The 22,759-nt window shown below is 36.3% G+C and overlaps 2 protein-coding genes across 2 annotated transcripts; both read right to left on the reverse strand.

Annotated features, from left to right (window-relative positions):
- Positions 1-1,118: 1,118 nt before the first annotated feature.
- On the reverse strand, positions 1,119-6,213 carry LOC132104050 (circadian-associated transcriptional repressor-like). Its single transcript, XM_059509237.1, has 6 exons — positions 5,972-6,213; positions 3,575-3,915; positions 2,824-2,899; positions 2,376-2,454; positions 2,111-2,270; positions 1,119-1,857 (listed from the first exon to the last, which is right to left on the reverse strand). The coding sequence occupies exons 2-6, from the start codon at positions 3,911-3,913 to the stop codon at positions 1,396-1,398; spliced, it is 1,116 nt and encodes a 371-aa protein (XP_059365220.1). The 5' UTR covers positions 3,914-3,915; positions 5,972-6,213; the 3' UTR covers positions 1,119-1,395.
- Positions 6,214-9,428: 3,215 nt separating this feature from the next.
- On the reverse strand, positions 9,429-12,399 carry LOC132104649 (small ribosomal subunit protein bS21m-like). Its single transcript, XM_059510211.1, has 2 exons — positions 12,240-12,399; positions 9,429-10,007 (listed from the first exon to the last, which is right to left on the reverse strand). Exons 1-2 carry the CDS (start codon positions 12,320-12,322, stop codon positions 9,827-9,829), a joined length of 264 nt encoding a protein of 87 aa, XP_059366194.1. The 5' UTR covers positions 12,323-12,399; the 3' UTR covers positions 9,429-9,826.
- Positions 12,400-22,759: the final 10,360 nt, after the last annotated feature.

The raw sequence follows: 22,759 nt of genomic DNA on the forward strand, positions 1-22,759 counted from the left end.
AAGAGAAATGAGGACAAATTCAAATAAGAAACTTGGAAACATTTAATGATATCAAAAAGTAGAGTATGTTGAAAAGCATTTAGCAACCTTGACAAAAACTTTGATACAAGAACAGAAATGTGTTACAAGAGAAAAAGGTTTTGAATGATGAATAGAAAATAGCAGTGGTGCAACAATGGCTGACTTTTCTGAAACAAATAATAATAATAATAATAATAATAATAATAATAAATCTTCCTCAAAGAAGTGAAGCGGTTAAGTTCCATTAAATATTAGCCTCACAATACATCTTCATGTTCATGTTTCCCTAACAGTACAGTCTCCATTATAATTCCAACAATGTATTTTTCACACGATACCTGTACAGCTGCACAAAGACGTGACTACATGCATCTCAGTCAACATAACCAAAAAGTTCTTCTCATTCCTCATGAAGCGACTACCAAATACTGCATCTAAAATGTCAGAATCTATTCTACAAATAACTAAATAAAATACAAGTCTCATCTTCTTCAGTGTGACCTTTACAGTGGATGATTAGAGAATAGTCACAATGTTCAGATTTACAAATTCTAAATAGAAAAAAAAGGTGTGTTAAGGGAAACAATTGTGCAGTTTCCTATAACAAAAATCTTGATATCTAAGGCAAAATTAACTATTATAACATGAAAACAGAACAACATAAATGCACATTGTTTTTGGCAAGACCATTTTCAATAAATGAATGTTTACTCTCCAGATTATAGAATAACACTTCACGATGCATCCCATCTGTTGTTCCTGGGATTATTCTTTCGGTCTCTTAATAAATAAGACACTAAACTATGATAATGGACCACAGCCCACTTGTACAGACACTTTAAGGCTGCGTTAGTGAATTCAGTCTCTTCAAGTAATAATGCAATAAATAAAACTGCCTCTAAAATATCCTCCCATATGATGCAATTCTATTTCATCCGATGCTCAAAGTGGTTTTCAATTCAAGTCAAAGAACATTAAAGTAGATTGCAATTGCAGTCATGCTTCTGGACGTTTTGTCAAAGCATTTTTCTGCTGCTATCTGGCTTCCTGGTTTCTGTTCATAAAGCTGCAGATATTGCTGGAAGTCTGTGTTCTCATGGAAAGTGGAGCAATAGAGTGTTTGATAGCTGTGCATGTTTTGCTGCTTAACAATACAGCTCTAGCATTTCTTTCTTCAAACTATAACCATATAAACACAAATCTTATATCACATAGTACATATGATAATTTCTGTGCTGTACATATATGTGGCAGAATGCAAAATTAACAAAACTAAATGAACAAAACTTTGTGGAAAAACAATTAATTCTCAGGATCAACAGGCTGGAGAAATATTTAAGTCAATCATTCTTTTATGAGAAACTTCAAAAAATGTTATGTGTTTAATATCTCTGTGCAACTATTAACCTGTTTTTTTGGCCCTTCTTTTACAGATTCACCCACATCTTTCTCATTCATCATCATGTCCACTGGTGAGGCGGAAGTAGGAGTAGAGGAGGATACCGAACAGTCCTGCATGCCCAAGCGGCTGCCGTCTGTGGCTGACAATGGTATTACAAGCGGAGGAGGTCTTCCTGTTGCAGTCATAGGGGTTTCATTTAAGGAGTTTGTCATTTGCCTGACTAGAAGTTTGCTGTTTTCAATGAGTTTGGTTTCAGATGTCACATTATTTTGATTTGTACAGATTGTGCTGTCTTCAAGTTCACTAGACGTGGTATCGGAGCTGCTGAGCCATGAGCTGCTATCGCTGGGGCTCAGTCCTCGATCGTCCTCTTGAATGCGTTTGCTGCTTGAAGAACCTTGAGAGTCTGAATCTGACCAACTTAATCTGCGTTTCTGAAAAAAAAACGAAAAAGAATGATGCAATTTATAACATAAAAGTATTTTTTGTTAAGGAAATACAAACAATAAACCATTCGAGATTGTAAGAGACACTCATTTGCACCCATTGACCAATAAAATGGTCAAAGAAAGAAAACATTTAAAAACATAATAATGTTCTATAATGGCTAATGAATGTGAAGTCTTGCACATTCACTGAAAATATCTTCCTTCACATTGCAGAACGAGGTGGACATCAGCCGCTTACCTTCACAGGAATATGTAACTGGTCCTGATTCCAGCGTGGAGGCAGGTTAGCCATGAGACTGTGGAGTGAAGGGGTGTCTTCGTGATGCTGAGGCCTCACCCGAGGGAACCAAACCTTTAACATCATCTCCAGCTGTAGAAGAGTGCCCATATACTTCTCCCTATGGAGGAATCAAAATATGATTTATTAAATGGCATTATATGTATTGGACACAATACTGAGAAATGTATCAGTGGTGAAAGATTAATAGAATAAAATAAAATACCCAAGGTTTGGTTTTTGTAGAACACCCACAATCCTTCGCAGTCTGTCCATGGCAACACTCTGTTGAAATGTGCTCAAACCTGCAGAGAATAAACAAAAAATATATTTTTTTTACATTTTTAAAATAAGTTTTATGCTACCCAAATTATATATACTATATTACTGCATATTATATATATTTTTTCTTTTTTACATTACTCCAGGATTCAGTGTCAATTTTTTTTATATTATCAAATTAAAACAGCTGTGCAGTTTAAAATTTACATGGAAACAGCATTCTATGATGAAAAGAAAGTTACAAAAAATAGCCTTTATTTAAAATAGAAATCTTTTGTGACATTATAAATGTCTTTAATGACACTTCTGAACAATCCATTTCATTCTTGCTGAAAAAACGTACAGATCCTACTTTTGAATGGTAGTGTATATGATATTTTTTCGTGCATTACCTTTATCATATCGACCCGTTTTCAAACCCTTCAACAGCTCCAACAGGGGTCTGATGTACCCATGCAGCTCTGCACACTGTAACACAAATTAACCAATCCATATATCATCATCATAGAAACGTTACAAAATACAGAGGCACGACAGATTTATAAACTGCAAAACTCAGAGGCTTGAGCCATTTTAAAAGAAACGTAAGGAATCACACTTTCCCCTAATTGTTTTAAATAAAACGGAGATAAAAACAAAACCTTATGAAAACTCACTCCAACTTTTTTAGGAACTCAAAACATTTATCAGAAACAATCTGCAGAAATGACTCATTCTGAATTTCCAACGCTTACTGACATTAGAAAGTTAAAAAAGATGACTTAAAAATATACACGCAGGTCAACACGTCAACATGACCACCCACAGGTGTACACCAATGATACCCCTCTATGTGATCAGAAACAGTCATAGCTGGCATTTCTTTTTAACAAGGTTCTTTGTCAGATCATTTGTTCATCACATTTCATAAAGCATCTGCCACAATGGGTTGCAAAGTATATATTAAAAGATGGCCCACTTAAAAACTATATTTGACATAACAGCAGCTTATAACCCAATGTCTGAAAGAATGTTCTCAGTAATAGTGTCCATTGCACAATTGACATATGTAAGTGTGCTTAAAGGTATAGCACCAAAAAACTAAACATTTACAGAGAATGAGTCATGAATAACTACTAGACTTAAATTATAAGTCTCACTCACTTTGTGTGCAAACCTCAAGTCCCCCTCTGTGGGAATGCTTTCAACTGATGTTGAGGTCTGAATGGTGTAGGGTGGAGACGCTGAGGAACATCCAGTTTGAACATTATCAGCTCTACCACTCCTCCGGTTCATAAAGGGGAGAGGAGATTTTGTATTATGAGAGCTCCCATTGGCCAAGGAGCATGGCTTTGGACCAGGCACAACTCCTGCAGACTCAATCTCAGAGGAGAAGACCTCCGATTCATGCTGCATCTGGACACTCTTGCTGTAGAGGAGACTGGGGGTCAAAGAGAGGGAATCTTGCACTTGCCATTTGGAAGGACTCCCCGGTGACAGCATCACTGAAATGTGAGAAAACAGATAAATGTGAGGTGGCAGATTGTTTAAAGCTGTGGAGCGATGGGCTGAAATGAACTGAACTGATCGTAACGAGTGATTTCTCTTAAGGGAATGTGGCAACTGAAAAGTATGAAGATGAAGATACATTAAATAAGTCTGAGATAATGTAAACAATAAAGTGCAACAAGCCAGTTGAGTCAGTTGACAGAACGGTTACTGGGATCGTCTTGCAAATCCTTGTTAAAATTGCGAGAATGAGACAGTCTTGCAGTTTTAACAGCTACAATAGTTACAAATTTTCTTCACTGTGTGCTATTATTTTTCACCAAAACCGTGTGTTGGAATTATAGTTTTTTTCCTATAAATAAAACACCTGGTTAATTATTATGTTTTTATTATTTGTGGAAAACCTTAAATTTTTTTGGTAAAGAAAATTCAACATTAAATTCATATATAAACATCCATTGAAAAGAAGTCTCTTAGGCTCACAAAGGGCCCATTACCTTGATCAAAAATACAGTAAATCTGTAATACTGTGAAATATTGCGATTTGCAAATAGCCGTTTTCTATTTAAGTTTTTTTTTTTTTTTTTTTAATGTAATTTATTTCTGTGATGGCAATGCTGAAATTTCAGCATCATTACTCCAGTCTTCAGCATCACATGATCCTTCAGAAATAATCTGAAATTGAAATATGTACGCATACACAGACAAAATTTCTGCCTAAATAATATTAGCAGGACACATACAAAGCTTACTTTGTACTGGCTTGACTGGACTTGCAGAAAATCCCTTATTATTGAGAAATGTATAGAAACTTCCTTTTTCTTTGAGTCAAGCACAAAAAAAAACTATTGGGAAGGCAAAGCATGGATTAAAAAAAATGGATAAAGGAAACACAGAATACATTCCAAAACTGAAAGAGAAAGAGAGAGAGAACGAGATATCATAAAAAAATAAAACAAATAAATCAACAGACTCTGTTCCTTTCACTAGGTGAAAGGCCACAAAACCACATAAAGGCTGTGTCTCAAGAAATAGTCTTGTAGGAGTTTATGAAAAAGCACATGAATGTAATATATAATATGTGTGCCTATAATGTTGTTAGGATTGACAGCTAGATTTGAGACACAGCCATGGGACAGTTTTCCCATATTTACTGAGAAGAAAAGACAGATTTATAAACTGCAAAACTCAGAGGCTTGAGCCATTTTAAAAGAAACATAAGGAATCACACTTTCCCCTAATTGTTTTAAATAAAACAGAGATAAAAACAAAACCATATGAAAACTCACTCCAACTTTTTTAGGAACTCAAAACATTTATCAGAAACAATCTGCAGAAAGAAAGTTAAAAAAGATGACTTAAAAATATACACGCAGGTCAACACGTCAACATGACCACCCACAGGTGTACACCAATGATACCCCTCTTTTTATGAGGCACCCTCTCAAGGACATGTGCCTCATAAAAATAAACAGGTAGGCGGTGCCATTAAGACAAATTACCAGATGGACTAAGCTATTTGGTAGAAGAAGAAAAAAAACAATCGTTTGGATAAAACCGTCGGATAAATGAATAAATGTAAATATTAAACATTAAAAGAGCACTATTATTTTAGGTCTTGTTGCATGTAGGCAGTGCTGCATAATCATTCATAAATGTAATCATGTCAGCTGTTAAACCAATAAACAATATTGAATATTCTTTATATAAAAATGAAAAGTAACGTTAACTGAAAAGTAAAAATAAAATAAAAAGCACTGACCACATGTGGACAAAAAACAACAACAAAAAACAAAGCAACGATTAACGCCACACATTCACTAGTATCAGATTGTAATAACTTAATTCTCTACTTTGTAAATCAATTTAAAACGCAATTTTGACATCAAGGGATGCTATTTAACAGCAGATTAACAAACAAAAACAAAGGGATCATTCAGCTCCAGGACGTAAACACACATCAATCGCGATGATGAACACGTGAAGCTATTCTGGAGTATAACAGATTTATTATTTTTTTTTATCATTTTTTAACATAAAACATACCCTTACCTTGATGGTGGTTCGTTTCTGGGTCGGTACCACAACAACCTGGTGTCCAGCGCCACCGACACAACCTTACGTGCTGTTAGGATGCCTAAAAGTAGTTTCTTCACTTAACTGGTTAATTAAGATTGTGTGCCGACGTTTAGTTCGCACGCACTATTGTCCCGAATGAATCCTGAGTGAATGTCTGGACTTCTCTCCTCTTCCCTTCTCTACTAACGTCACTATACAGCAAGGGACAACATGTGAGTTTCTACACGTGCTGGATAAAAGCCATCGCAGACTGCGCTCCCATTGGCTGACAGATGAGAATCCAGTAGCTGATTGGACGGAAAGTAGATCCAATCTCTGAGAATCTGAGCCGTGATTGGTCGGTTTCATCTATTTGTACACCCCCATCTTCGCACGTGGCACTCGTGTGTAGACACAGATACTACGCACGGGAACACATTTTACAGAATCAGATGGTACTTACTGTTCCACATTAGGTAGAGTTTGTACCCGACAATTTGATTGGAACATAATAAATTAATTTTCAGTGCTATATTTTAGATGAGAATCAAATTCGTTAGAAGTAACTACATGAACAGTATGCTGTACTGTCATAATATATCAATGTATTATAAACTCGCGTATCAACAATGTATTAAAGATTAGTGCATCTTTTAGAGAAATTATATTTAGAATATGAAATTGATATTTACCCTAACTGTTCCAGATGTGTCACACGGTTATTGTAGTTAACTAAAATTAAGTTTAAACTACAGCCATTAAAATAACAATAATAATATGACTTTAAAAATTAAAAAAAAAAATTACAATGGAAAATATAAAATAAAAACTAATTCAGAATTGACAAATAATAACTATTACTGTGTCCCATAAATTACATTCAGAAATCCATTCTAAAAATTCCTGCCTCCCGTAAAATCATTGCATAATCCACTCAGTTAATAGCAGAACTACAATATCTGTCAAAAAAGAGAAGGTCAGCTCAGGACAACCAATTGGCTCAGTTTCACTCAAAACAAATGAGCTTATGAGGCTGCTCCCTGTGGTCAGCAAAATGACCAGGCAATATTGTCTATAATTATACATTTGCTTTGGCTTGTTTCATGGTTGTTATGATCAAAAGGACACTGTTAAGAGTAAACATGTGCCTTTCAGGGCAGATTAATTAATAATTAGCCAACAACAATGTTCAAGTAGCCTATAGGTGCAGTCAGTACTGAAGACCTATTGTGTGAAATAAAGAAATTTGATGATGTTTCATGAATACTGCACCCAATATGTGCCTTTCAGGGCAGATTAATTAATAATGAGCCAACAACAATGTTCAGGTAGCCTATAAATGCAGTCAGTACTGAAGACCTATTGTGTGAAATAAAGAAATTTGATGATGTTACTGAATACTGAATACTTATGAATACTGCACCCAATATTAAATCTAAATCACAGTTAGATTGTTGATTCCTATGTTACTAAATGGTAAAAATACTGTAAATAAAACCTTTAACCCAAAATTTTTATTGGTCTACTTCAGTTTCATTTGGGGTGAAATGTCTCTTGAATCACATCCACGCACAAATGCTTTGAAAGTTTATATTCACAAACACACTTGGTCAATCTTTAAACAGTGTCAGTCATTGAAGGTCACCGACTCTAACTTCCTCCAGCACTGTTGTAGGTCAACAGTTAATGTACACAACAGAATATAGGTCACGCGTTAACCATGCTCCACTTTCTCAAGATCAACTCGCCTCCATTCACACCATGAGCATCACCATATATTAGTGCTAAAACCAAGGACAATCCCAGCCTCTGACTGATATGATACATTAAGGCCCTATTGCCGCTTACACAGCAGGAGAGAGAAACTCATCTGTAGCAGATCAGTTCACTAAAGAGTTTTTATTCCTTTTTATTTACGTTTTAGTGTTACTTATTTTAGTACATCAAGTCAAACTACATAAGAAATGTTGACTTGGCAACTACCTGAAATAAAATGTAAAAAATGTTTGTATATTTTATTATATTTTTAGATTACTAATTTTATTTCAAATTATTTCAATATTTTTTTTTTTAGTTAACTGTAATAATCCGTAATATTCCTGACACTGACCTAATGTGTCCTAACAATGAAATCATAGATTTTCTTAAAAACATATAATAAATATTTTTATTTAAATAAATGAAATTTTTTGTTGTGATATGTTGTGAAACCTGTGGTAGAATGTCACATGACTTTACAGCTTGGAATCTTTTTCTATGGACAGGTCAACATCCACAATTTTACCAGTAAAACAAACACAACTTTGGGTACAGTGATTATGTTTAAAAATAGGAAATAATTCAAACGTTGACTCCAAATAAAAGACTCTGTATTGAATAAATAACTATTGTGAATGACATTGTTTATATCCCCAAAGCAACTGAAGAGGCAGAAGTGGCATGTCTTAATTTTTCACCATTTAGACTAAAATGAAAACATGACTTCATGGAAAGCAAACCACTTCAGCTGCTTGGGTTGAGGCCTCATCCACAGCTATACACTGAATTGAATGACCTTCTGGAGAGAGACCCATCCCCCCGTTACACATATCACACAGACCTTGAGCTCACAGAAAGATCACTAACTACAAAGCTCCTTCCAGTTAACATATACTGTGCAATTCAGTTTATTGTGCCAACATTTCCATAGACTGGAGAATTATAATGAAAAAAGATATTTTACATTATAGATGGCAGGCAATTAACCTATTAATTTGATCTTAAAGAACTCACACAAAATCGATGGCTCAGGCCATTGAAACAGATTTAGAAAATTTTAGCATTACATCACTTGCTCATCAATGGATCCTTTGCAGTGAATGGGTGCCGTCAGAATGAGAGACCAAACAGTTGATAAAAACATCATGATACTCCACAAGTAATTCACACCACTCCAGTCTATTAATTAAGATCTTGTGAAGTGAAAATCTTCTGGCCACAGTCCATAATCCACATAATGTTTCCTACAGTTGAAATGTCCATCTTCTGTTGTCCTCTCACATCAAAATCTACCATATTTGTATAGAACTCTTTTCAGTCGTAAATGGTGCTTGATCTGTGCATATTGCTCTCCTAATTCAAATGAGACATGGAGAAATGGAGAAAGCAATATTATAAAGGACTCACATTCTAGTGTTTTATCAAATTCAATATTATTGCTTTGGTGCCACTAGACAATTGTCAAAAAGTTAAAAAATTAAAATAAAATGTTTTACTTTACAATATTTTTTGCTAAATTTAACAATAAGCTTTATTTATTTATGGAGCTCATTTTTCACTGGTGGACAAATGTGTATCTTGTAAAAGGTGCAACGGATAAAGTACTCCAGTTATGCATTTTCAAAATGTTAGCATGAAGAAATGATCAGATTAAAGTGTCGCTACGCTTAAACTGTCCACACTTCTTGACCGCTTTGCATGTTTTAAAATGTTTACCTTTTATTTGAATTAATTTACTATTTAAAACTTTGCTCAATGTGCACATTTTAATTGCTATCGGTTTTCAAATGTTCAGAAAATATACTTTCTACAGCCAATAAAACACCAATTATTATTTTTTTGACAAATGAACCTGTGGTCAATAATGGAAAAGTTCTTATGATTTGACAGCTTTTTATTATCAACAACATACAGCAGTTTATAGACAGCATGTTAAGTCAACAATATCACAATATTCAAAATGGAAATAAGGTTATGACACACAGTCCTGCAATTATTTTTTTAATGGTGAACATGTAAAATGTTCCAGTGAATATTTATTTTGAGGCAGATCACTATGTCTGACTCAACATGAACAGTCAGTTTGTCATCTTAACATCCAAGCCATGGATCTTGTCTTTGTGTTCTTGATACCAAAGATATTTTTCTGGCCATCTCACTGTTGTAGATTCTCTTACAGTTCTCATAGCTCTTTCTCTCTCGCTCACGACAAGGTTTCTCATAGTATCTTCTTCGCTTTACAGATTCAATTATTCCATCAGAAGACAGCACTCTGCAGAGAATAAGAGAGAGAGAGAGCATGTTACAACTACAATATCTGTAAATATGAAATATCATACTGTATTATTTGGTTACATGGTGAAAACAAGGCAGCCGTGCAAACCAAATTCAAGGTAAGACTTTTGATTATATGTTCAAGGCCAGATTGCAAGACTACACCTCTACTGCACCCTCTAAAGAAACTTCTGCAATAACACATCACCCGTAAATTTTTTTTTACATTGATGGTATTACTTTATTTACCTAGGGCTGTGACTTTATATCACTGTCATGCATTATTTGAGCATTAATGATATTTCTTTCAGATGTTAATATTACTTATTTTCACTATTATTTAACATTGGTTATCATCGGATCACATGTTATACTGCAAACATTTTGACAATACAAACGCAGTTATTGTTAAATTGTTATTATTAAAGACTTTCTTCAGGGTGATTGTTAAGCCATATAAGAGGTAATTACATTTAACTACAACAACAACAACAACAAAAGGAAATAAAACAAATTTGAAATGTAAATGTTGCTTTGTATAGGCTACATTCATTTGAAGGAAGTTTCCGTATTATATATATATATATATATATATATATATATATATATATATACACACAGTGCCAACCACTAATATTGGCACCCTTGGTAAATATGAGCAAAAGTCGCTGTAAAAATAAATCTGCATCGTATATCCTTTTGATCTTTAATTTAAAAAATTCAAACCTATCATTGAAGTAAAACAATTGAAATTGGGGGGGAAATCATGTTATTCTCCAATGAATGTTGGCCACAATTATTGACACCCCTAGAAATTCTTAAAGGCGCAATATGTAATTTTTCTGCTTTAAAAATAGCAGATATCACTATATCTATGTTATATATATTTTTTTGTTGTGTACTTACATTATCCCGACAGTTTCCACGAACTTTCAAATCCAGAGAAAATTATCGTTTAATTAGAAGACACGGCACGTTTCTTTATTTCCTTTTTCTTGCCCGTCTATGGCATCAAATAAACTTTGACCCCTCTAGTTTACCTAACTTCCTGCGGAACCCGGCGGAACGCCAAATACAAAGGTGAACAGAAGCAAAGACGAGACGAAGAAGAAAAAGTAGTAGCTAGCCTTGATCGAGACTATTATATTTTATATTTATATTGTTTATATTTGTATTTATACCTCAATCAATAACTTAGTTGTGGATCATGATTATGCTTTGCCTGCACGTTCTGTGAAGCGCAAACGTACGGGTGAAATAAATGACCTGAGAAGGTTTTTGGACGAAGAAGAAACGAGACACGGGTAAATATTGGAGTTGCATTTCCAAGATAGAGAGAACTTCGTGACAAGCTGAAACTACAGAGAGATGCTTGCATTCTAATAAACAGGAATGCATCCATTCAGCTAACTATATCTATACTAACTATATCTAAAACGTTTTCCGCGCGCCTTGAGCCGCGCCTGAGACACGCGTCTCACGCAGGCAGTCTGCAAGCTCTAACCTATTAACATGGGAGCCGAATTAAAAACTGACACGCCACGCAGCTGAGACGCTTGCGCCACGCATCCAGTGTGTCGCCGGCCTCAGTTAAAATGAGTGAGGAATGTGGGGAGCGACAGAGCGCGTGTTCCAATGAACAACAACTCCCATGAGCCTACGCTCTTTCCCGACGTCATCAAAGTACGTCTCATGTTATTATTTTGATTGAGTGACCCCTGGTGGCCAAAAATTCCATACTGCACGTTTAAGAGTAAAACATTAGTGGTTGGCACTGTATATATATATCTGTGTATGTGTGTGTGTGTGCGGTGTGTGTGTGTGTGTTAACAAGGATAATTAAATTAAAGTAAAAAAAATTAAAAATTTATTATTTGTATAAAAATTATTAATAAAAACTGTAAACGTATATAAAGAAAACACTAAAACAACACTACAAGCAACATTGGTGAACAAATACTTATACTTTACAGTGTACTAAAATTTTTATTAACTAACGATTAACAATTCTAACTTAAGACTAGTCTGTTAAGCATTATATAATACAAATCTTCTTTATTAAAGTCATTATGTGTTAGGGGCACGACTTTCCGTGTCGTATTATTATGACCCGTTTTTATACAGTCTATGATTATGACACGGTCACATCGATTATTAGCGCTTACATAAAGGATTTATGACACATATATTTCTACACACATATCAAAGTCACCAGACCTCTCATTAGTACCTGCTCAGCGCGCCATATGCCGCGTCGAGACTGCCGTTCTGGACCATGACAGTCCGAGCTACGAAGCGAAGATGGCTCGCCATGTTGCGTCCGTGTTGACGTCAATTGTGCACGTGTGGAAATGGAATCTGTTGCGCAGCCAGTTCCTGTAATGTTAGCGCGCGAACTCTAGGTGGCGCCAAATAGATTTTTTTAAAAAAACGTTTGCTCTTCTTGGACGAGATGGAGTGTGTGTGTTTCAGCAGCTCTCGGTCTCACATGACAGGAATTAATTTAGGTACATTAGCAGTGTTGGGGAGTAACTAGTTACATGTAACGGCGTTACGTAATTTAATTACAAAATTATTGTAACTGTAATTAGTTACAGTTACTAAGAAAAAATGAGTAATTAAATTACAGTTACTTATGAAATTTTTTACGATTACAAAGGGGATTACATTTGAATATTTACACACATCCACATACAGATTTAACTGATTTCTTTCCCAAATTGCACTGACTATTCTGAGACATACCGCCCTAATAATTTCCGGGATGCGGAAATACAGTCATTCATAAAAACGAAATGCCTAACGCGGACGGAATATGCCACATTTTGGATGACTAAATCAAAAGTAGGTCAGTACACTTGAATCAAAACATGACATCGACTGGTGTCTGTGAATATAAAGCCCCAAAAATGCAATATATGACTTGCACATTCTGCGTTTCTGTGGAAATCAGGCGCGGACTGGACACCGGGAGAAACGGGACAATTCCCGGTGTCATGGCAGTCGATTTTGCCCCACTATTTATTATCATTATTGTATAATTGCCTGCCGAATGTACTAAAGCGATCATTTGCGAATCCGCCATTTGATAATTAAATCTCTAATAAATCATGAAGTGTTAGTCATGACTCGCGCGCTCTCCGCGCCTCCGCTAAACGTTTTGGATCAGACTCAGAGTAATCAATGCGAGAGAGTGAGAGAGAGAGAGAGATGGAGAGAAAGAGAGAGAGATGGAGAGAGAGAGAGAGAGAGAGAGAGAGAGAGAGAGGGAGAGAGAGAGAGGGAGAGAGAGAGAGAGAGAGCTCTCCGCGCCTCCGCCAAACGGTTTGGATCAGACTCGGACAGAGAGAGAGAGAAGCAGAACTACTGTTCAGGGTTTCAGGTCAGTTTCATCTGTAAAGATGCTTTTTTGTCTTTGTTTTTTTATTTATTTAATCAAGCAGCAGCACGTTGCTCATCAGTCATCACTCAAAATACTATATAAAGGACATCATTATTATCTGTTGTAATGTTACAGTAGTAATTTAGCTGAAAAAAAAACAGATTTTTTTTATAGGTTTAGGGGGAGCTACGACAGACAACAACAATGTCAATGTCACCTTTATTTATATAGCGCTTTAAACAAAATACATTGCGTCAAAGCAACTGAACAACAACACAACCCTTACGAAAATTAACATTTTAATATTTAACTATAAATCCAGAGAAAATGGTTAGCCTACTATTGTTTAACTGTGATAACCAAAAATGTACAATTATTTTACAAATGTATTTATTTAAAAATAAATACAAATCCATTTGCAAAAAAAACAAGGTTATTTTACTTTTATATAGGCTAATAAAAGCATGGTTAATTTTTTGTAAGGGAAAAACATGACTCGTGTACAGTATTAGGATTTTTCTATAAAGATATTGTAGTATTGTAGAGTATTGTATTGTAAAGTATAGTTTTGTTCAATCTTGAGTATTAAAGTCATGAAAGAGATGGATAACAGGGCAAAATAAAGAGACTGAAGAGAAGGTGCAGTTCAGGAGAGAACTTTTAATTATTTTGCATGTCCCCAAATTAAAGATTTAAACCTGTTTTATGTCAGGTCCATACAAAAAAATAGTTTTGTCCATGAATTTGTTTGTGTGAGTTTGGATTTCCCAGTCTGAATTTTTTTCCCAGTCCGCCCCTCCTGTAAATTAATGGCAAAGACATGGTTTCATTTACTACACATAGGCCTACTGAAGCTCGCAGTGTTTTCAACCTCTGCCATCTCAATATAGGAGTACACGAGCACATAAACATAATTTCTAGAACTGCTTTGTGTCACTTAATGAGCATTTTACTTATTTTGAGAAAACTATCATCATATACAGAGACAGCAGTTTCAAAAAAATACCAATATTTCAGGAGTTTATTACAAAAAATACGTCACATGCTTATTAGATAACTGTATTTAAGTTGATGTATATGCTTTTATTTATTATTCTTTAATTTTCACAAATTTAGAAAGTAATCAAAAAGTACTCAAAAGTAATTAGTTACATTACTTTAATAAAGTAATTGAAAAAGTTACACTACTATTACATTTTAAACAGGGTAACTTGTAATCTGTAACCTATTACATTTCCAAAGTAACCTTCCCAACACTGTACATTAGATTAATATACGTTTAATTATGATATTTTAAACGTTTTTCGGTATCATCACATTTTCTGTAAATTCTCACCCGGAAGATTACTACTAGGGTGAAAAGATCAGACACACATAAACCTATGAAATGACTTCCTGCAATATTCTAAGGGAAGCATTATTTGTTGATTATAAAAAAAAATGAAGATACACATGGAGTGTTTCTTAATAGAATGCTGTTTTCCATTTTAGAATTTAGAAGTACTTAAGAAAACCCATGCAGAATTTTAACTAAGCCCATTAGGCCCATTGAACTTCTGTTATGTTTTGTGAAATTAAATCTTCAGTTTGGTACAGCATATGCATTCTGGACATCAGTGGTTGTTATCACAGATGAGCAGACGTATAGTCTCCAAATAATCGACTTTTTATGTAGAAATATCCCCCTCTCCTTTCACTGTCTGTCTCTTTTATATGTGAATTCCTCACCGTCTCCTGGATAATGGTGGCAGTAGTAGGTGAATGTGGGATCAGGATTTTCGCATTCAAATTCAAGTAGCGTCATTGACCCCAAAGAAAAACTTGCTGATGTGCTTTTTTTTAAATATAGGGGAAGCATTCAAAATGAGGGCAAGAAAACAGCTTGAACTTTTGCCCCTGTCTCCATTCTGGCTGAAAATACAATTTCATTCTTTTTCTCTCTCACTCGTCTTCTTTTTCACCTTTCCCTCTGTTCCATTTCCAGGGTATCATTTCTTATCCAGACTTGTTGAAATGTTTTTGGTAAAAGGGGTGGGATCGGCGGTAAAAGGGAGAAGAAAGGGACGGGTGTGGAGCAACTCAGGAATCGGCTGGTAAGTGCCTCTGAGCATTTGGAGACAAGGATGTGGTTTCAGTTTCCCCGGCCTCATTCTTTCTCTCATCCTTTCTCTCCTCCCATTTTGCCACTCAAACACTCCATTTGCTTCTTGTCTCCTCGCTGCTTCTTTCACGCCATTTGTATGAGGAATGTGGAGACGTGTACTAAAGGAACAAAAATAAAATGAAGTGAATCAGAGAGATCAAAGTGAGAGAAAGAGAGTGTGAGTTTGTAGAGGGTTTGGAGAGAATGAATGGAACTGATTAAAGAAAATTAATAATAATGCGTCATAATTTATTAAGGTCGTACTGAGCCGGTGGCAAAATTCATGTGAATAAGCCAAAAAAATAAATAAATTCAGATTCCAGGTTCTGAAGTGTTCTTCTGGTATATCAGTGTAAAATAAATGTAACCCAGTGTTGTCTTCTGTTAGCATTTTAAGATTAAGGTCTTTAGTTCCAGATTAACAGATAGTGAACATAAGAAGTTGATAACATTAATTTTACAGCACACCTGATATAGAATCAGATGCTTTTTCAGCCTCACAGATTTGCCTTGTAGAAAAGGGCAAATTTAATATAATCAAATAGAAATATTAATTTAGATATCAATATTATTATAGTTGCTATTAATAGTGTTCATTGTCTGGTTGACTACGTCTTGTATTAACTTTTCTGAAAATTCCTGTCATATGCACATTAACTGACAGTCACCACTTATAAGCTACTACTAAATATTGAAGAAACTTAATTTTCTGTAAAGTTGCTTTGCAATGATTTGTATCATAAAAAGCGCTATACAAATAAACTTGAATTGAAATTGAATTATATGTTTTTTTTTTACATTCTAAAAAAATAATTATACATTGTATTTTGCTATTTCATTAACTTTTTATATTTTTCTTTGCTATAGTTTACTTTTATAAATATTTCACTACTTTTTGTTAAATATGGTCTTAAAGGGTTAGTTCAGCCAAATATTAAGGCCCAATCCCAATTCTACCCCTTAGCCCTACCCCTTACCCCTACCCCTCCTTTTCGTGCGTTCACGTGAAGGGGTAGGGGTGTCTCGATTCTCTTTTGGCTGGAGGGGTAGGGGTAAGGGGAAGGGCCAGATAGCCCTTCAAACTAAGACTTTTCGGGACCACACTTCAAACGAAGGGGTATGAATTATCTCGGCAATATGGCTGCTACAGCGAACAAAAAGACACATAAATGTAAGCTTTTTTGGCATAAATAAAGATTTTAACGAACAGTAATCATTTGTTTAATGTTCCATTCAATTGTGAGTTCATATTAACGGTCATGTTACTCAAAGACATGTTTGCAAAAAAATCGCTAATATTTGCTAATGTCATATCATTACAGACTGCATGATAGTGCCACAGCATATGTCTGATCAGGGCGATAACGTAGACATTGATGGGGGCTAATCGCCCTAATAATTAGAAATCGCTAAACCATTGTTTCAAATATTGCCTATTCGAGAGAGAGAGAGAGAGAGAAAGAAAGAGAAATGGAAGTTGTGTGTATTCGCGTCTGTGCGTTAATCTTTTTAGAGTGAGCTTACTTAAAAACAGCAATATATAATATAAAATATAATGTAGCGATTCAATATTTAAACTGTATTTAATAAAAGTCGTGGGGCAGCGTTGACAAGTTTATTTTCTCCTGGATGTGTGAGCTGCGCGATTTCCGATATGTGTGTGTGTCAGTAAGCAGCTCATTAATACAGAACAATAATTAAAGGCTTTATAACACACCAGCACACCAGTATGTGTATTGAAAGAGCTAGACGACGAATGATGACGTGTGACGGCATAGTAGTGGTGTCCCAATCCTATAGGGGAATATTTTCTCCCCTACCCCTTGACACTCTGTTTCAAGGGGACAAGGGGAAGGGGTAGGCGGAGGGGTAGGGGAAGGGGAAGGGGTATAAAATAGAATTAGGATTGGGCCTAAAATTATGTCATTAATAACTTGCCCTCATGTTGTTCCAAACCCGTGAGACCACTTTGGTTTTCGTAAGATAAGAAAAACATCATCAAAGTAGTCCATGTGACATCAGATGGTCAGTTAGAATTTTTTTTAGCATCAAAAATACATTTGGTCCAAAAATAGCAAAAACTACTACTTTATTCAGCATTGTCTTCTCTTCTGTGTCTGTTGTGAGAGAGAGTTGAAAACAAAGCAGTTTGTGATATCGCGAACGAATCATTTGATGTAACCGGATCTTTTTGAACCAGTTCACAAAATCGAACTGAATTGTTTCAAAACGTTTCGCGTCTCCATAAGCATTAATCCACAAATGACTTAAGATGTTAACTTTTTTAATGTGGCTGACATTCCCTCTGAGTTCAAACAAACCAATATCCCGGAGTAATGCATGTACTCAAACAGTACACTGACTGAACTGCTGTGAAGAGAGAACTGAAGATGAACACCGAGCCGAGCCAGATAACTTTTTCTCGAGTCAAGAACCGTTTCTGTCAGACGCGTCCGATTCGAGAACCGAGGAGCTGATGATACTGCGCATGTGTGATTCACCGTGAAGCAGACCGACACACATAGCGTCTGAACCTAACTGATTCTTTTGGTGATTGATTCTGAACTGATTCTGTGCTAGTGTTATGACCATAGACTGTATAAAAACATGGACGTAGTGTCCGTGACGTCACCCGTAGACTCCTGAAGTGTGTTTTTGAAGCCTAAAGTGTGTAGAGCGGGCCGTCGCCATCTTGGCAGCGCGTCACCGCGCGACTCTCCCGGACAATCAAAAATGCTCAAAAAGGCGGGAGCTAGTTGCTGTAACCACACCCACCTAGCACGACGGCAGTGTCAGCAGCGGCAATCCACCTGTCACTCAAGTGGCTACGCCCTTAATTATGCAGAACTTTAAGTCTTAATATAATTTAAACGGATGAGTTATAAAAAAATTCACCCCCCCCCTCACAGTTGTCATGAAGGGCAAAATTAGCTATTTAGACCAAAATCATTTTTTGAACCAGGCTGTAAACATGTTTTTTCCTGCTGTAAAGTTGGGCATTTTAACATGGGGAGTCTATGGGACTAACTCCCTTTTGCAGCCAGCCTCAAGCGGCCAGTCGATGAATTGCAGTTTTAGTCACTTCCTTATTGGCCTCACAAGAGAGAGCGGGAGGTTGGCGCTCGGTTATGACCGAAGGCTTGAATCAAGGGCAATCATCGCCAATGACGCCATTACGTCGAGCGCAAAAGAACCGGTGAACCGTTTTCTTCAACCGGTTTATTGAATCGAACTGTCGAGAGAAGTACAGGTGATCCGAATACCGATGCAACCGGTTCTTCACTCTTGAATGAGTCAGTCTATTGTTCGTTTTCTGGCTCGGCTCGGTGTTCATCTTCAGTTCTCTCTTCACATCAGTTCAGTCAGTGTACTGTTTGAGTACATGCATTACTCCGGGATATTGGTTTGTTTGAACTCAGAGGGAGTGTCAGCCACATTAAAAAAAGTTAACAGCTCAAGTCATTTGTGGATTAATGCGTATTGGAGACGCGAACCGTTTAAAACGATTCAGTTCGATTTGGTGAACTGGTTCAAAAAGATCCGGTTACATCGAATGATTCGTTCGCGAACCGAATATCACTACACTGTTGTGTTTTGAACTCTCTCTCATCAGACACGGAAGAGAAGACAATGCTGAATAAAGTCGTAGTTATGGTTCCCATCGACTTATATAGTATTTTATTCCTACTATGGAAGTCAATGGGAACCACCAACTGTTTGATTACCAGCAATCTTCCAAACATCTTCTTTTATGTTCAACATCTGAAAGCAGCTCATACAGGTTTGGAACGACATGAGGGTGAGTAAATGATGACAGAATTTTCATTTTTGGGAGAACTATCTATTTAATATCTTACTTTATTTGATGGGGAAGTTCACTTTTATCCATACACAAAAAAATGATGTATCTTTCAACAAACTTTGAGACTCATTAGTTCATCATTGTTATTGTAATTAATTATTGTTATTCACTCATAACCATTAGTGTTCACATTATTATAGAAGTCACACTGTTCCCATTTAGGCCACTTACAATAAACAGGCTTCTCAATGTCAATGGTTTTTTGGGTTGCACTTTATTTTACAGTACGTGTACTAACATGTACTTATAGTGTACTTACAGTGTATTTATCTAAGAAAGTTCTGGTAATACAAGGTAACTACATGGGGTAGGGTTAGGTTTAGGGGTAGGTTCAGGGTTAGTACCTAGTTATTACATAGTTATTGTAATCACTATAATAAGTACATAGTATGTACATGAGGAACAGGACTGTAAAATAAAGTGCTACCGTTTTTTGTTCTTAATTGATATTTTGTAGCTTTTAGTAATTCAGTCTTGCATGCTTGGAAAGGGCATTCTTTGAATTCAGAGAACAAGATCCAACATTTTTTGTTGTGTTTAAGCCCGTCGGATAAGGATCTTAAATTGTTCAAGCAGTTGGATGGTGGTTTCTTAACATCTCTGATGTTTATCTTCCAGACCATGAGAGTCGGAGATGTCGTCTGCACCCGTGTGTATGAACGAGACTGAAGGATCCTTAGATTTCAGTTAATCTATTCTATTCCATTCCTAAAATGCTGGTTTATCATTGTGCAAGCCTATTCCTTCCACATTTGACATGTGCCAAGTTTGTGTGCCAGAGAAGGAGAGATGTTTGAAGGGTCAGAGGTGGTACTTGTAGAAAGATGGTATCAAGTTTGCATTGCTCTTTTGGGTACATTAACTGAGAAATGTATTAATTATTGGTGTTTGTGGATTTTATGTTGCAGTTTCATGCCACAATGGCATATCAATCCAACATTTTTTAGGCAATAAACCATTAATTTATAAACTCCCCAAAATGACATTAATATTCACTGTTTTCCTCTTGCCTGGATATAGAAATGTATATGACACTGTCCTTGGTTGCACTTTTACACTTATTTTCTGCCTCATTCCTTTTCTTCAGAGCGCTCATTGTATCTGTTGATTTCTGTCTGATCCAACAACACTATAAATGTAAATGTCATGAGTGTACATCAGTTGTTGAATTATTTCCTGGAACAAGTAAGTTAAAACTCTTTCTACCACTATTCGTATATTTCCTTTTTCTACAGACACACATTTATTTAACATTATTCAGAGACTGCTGTTCTTTCAGTCTGCTGCCGATGATTAATTTTACAGGTTCCAGATAGCAGAGCTCACAGTGGACTTATTCAAGATTGCACATAATTTCAGTCTGCATGCTGTGTTGTGTATGTTTTCTACAATTCTCAATGCTCCTGTTAAAATTTTTAAGCTTATACCACCCATGATGTCTTAAAACAAAGTGTATATGTGCTGCAGAGTACTGAGGTTGCCGTTAAATTCTGGAAGAGGTTGAAATAAAATCCATAAACCTTGCTTAACATGACATCAGGCATTGGCTGTATTTTTGTGGTTTTGCTAAAGCAAGAATCACTGCAAGAATCATTGCAACCACTTACAACCACCCAAAGCACCCTAAAACCCACCTGGCATTCCCAGAGCAGCCACCAAGGACACCCTAACAACCACTTAGCTATGTCATAGAAACCAGAAACCACCTACCTATGCAAACCACCTAGCAACCACCCAGAACTCTGTAACAACTATCTAGCAATCTAGCATTACTGTGTATGGGCGTCCATCCACTGTAGTCTTATTGAAGGACTCGCCCACAGTGAAGGACACATGAGTGGTCCGCACACTAGTGGAGGTCTGAATGGAGAGACTTTCCCCCTGCTGTGTATTGCAATTGCAATCTTCCCCAGAAAGACTTTACTTCTGCAGAACACACAAACACAAATGTGCTAAGAAATTAAAAGGGCATTTATCATAATCAGAAATAAAATATTTTTCCTATGGCAAATTTCCTGTGCTTTCTTGTCTAACCATGTCCAGTCTGCACTGGAATGTTATAGAGTCTAAACAGGGGTCACATATTTCTAGCAATGCCTTGAAAGCAACTTGCAATGTCCTAGCAACTATACATAACTTCCAAACAACCACCTAGTAAACCTTCCAAAACTCCATAATGAATCCCCAAGCAAACACCTAGTAATGCCCTGGCAACCATACAGTTTTGTAGCTCTTTAATGTGACGTGACAGATCGCTGTAGCGCCTCAGTTCAAGAGATATGTGAACTGGTCGAATCTTAATCTTTACTAGTTATATAGTATGAAATAACCATGAATTAACATCAGAAGGTATCTCGTTTCAACCATGGAAAGACATCAATACACACCATTTTTCAAGTACAAGTCCACCAACTTTAATCTACTCTCCTGTCTGGTTTGTTTGTCAGAAAAAAATGGCAGATTGGCTGTAATGATTGGTCAGATCGCCTTTCGGTTAAACTCACAGCAAAGGGCCAATCCCTTACATCCATGCAGAACTCCCTAGTAAACATTTTAGCAATGCCCTAGCAACCACCCAGAACACCCTCACAAGCACCTAGCAATACCCTAGCACTGTGGGGGCAAGTTTTGCATAGGCATAACGTTTTCTTCAGAAATTGCACATTTGCAATGAATTAACTTCCATTTGTTCCATCTGTCTGTCTAGGCTTCTTGACTCACTTGACAATTCCAAGTGAATGCCAAAATGCTTTGAGACACGGATTCACATCCACAGCAATTCCTGGCATTTTCACTGCATACCTCGTTAACAGGATTAATATTATAAGCACTCTAGAACAAGGTCATCAATTCTTCACCATGTATTTATCTCAGGCATTGTGCGGTTTAAGCCTATTGTGGTGGTTTGCATGAAATAAGGCCCAGACCCTGATTCATCCTCTTGTTTAATTTAAACCATACCGCTGAGAAACGGGCAAAACCCACTGAAGCTCCCTCCATCCCTGCTGGTTGCCTTGGCAATTCACCAGTGTAGGGTTCATGTCAACTCATTCCACAGGTGGTGATGTCATGGGGCCATGCATCGCTTGATTGGCTGAGGAATGTTGCGGTTTCCAAGGAAAGCAAAGGGAAGCATGGACACACCCACTTAGAGAAATGAAAAAGAGGTTTTAAAAGATGGTTTAGGGAATTAACAGTGACAAATCTTTGTCACTTTAGCATAACCTTATAACATATTTTTTCTTTATGAATGGTTCATTAAAGGTCCCATTCCTGTTTACCATCGCAATGTCATGCTCACCGATTAATGTATTGCATTTGATGGAAGCTATCACACCAAGATCAGAGCAGAAAATAAATGCA

This window comes from Carassius carassius, chromosome 25 (genome assembly GCF_963082965.1).
Source record: "Carassius carassius chromosome 25, fCarCar2.1, whole genome shotgun sequence".
Lineage (NCBI taxonomy): Eukaryota > Metazoa > Chordata > Actinopteri > Cypriniformes > Cyprinidae > Carassius > Carassius carassius.

Coding starts and splice junctions, on each gene's coding strand:
- LOC132104050 (XM_059509237.1), bottom strand. CDS start 3,913: ATGCTGTCACCGGGGAGTCCTTCCAAATGGCAAGTGCAAGATTCCCTC. Junction 2,900..3,574: donor ACTTGAGGTTTGCACACAAA/GTGAGTGAGACT, acceptor TTTGTGTTACAG/TGTGCAGAGCTGCATGGGTA. Junction 1,858..2,110: donor AGTTACATATTCCTGTGAAG/GTAAGCGGCTGA, acceptor TTTTTTTTTCAG/AAACGCAGATTAAGTTGGTC.
- LOC132104649 (XM_059510211.1), bottom strand. CDS start 12,322: ATGGCGAGCCATCTTCGCTTCGTAGCTCGGACTGTCATGGTCCAGAAC. Junction 10,008..12,239: donor GCATATGGCGCGCTGAGCAG/GTACTAATGAGA, acceptor TATTCTCTGCAG/AGTGCTGTCTTCTGATGGAA.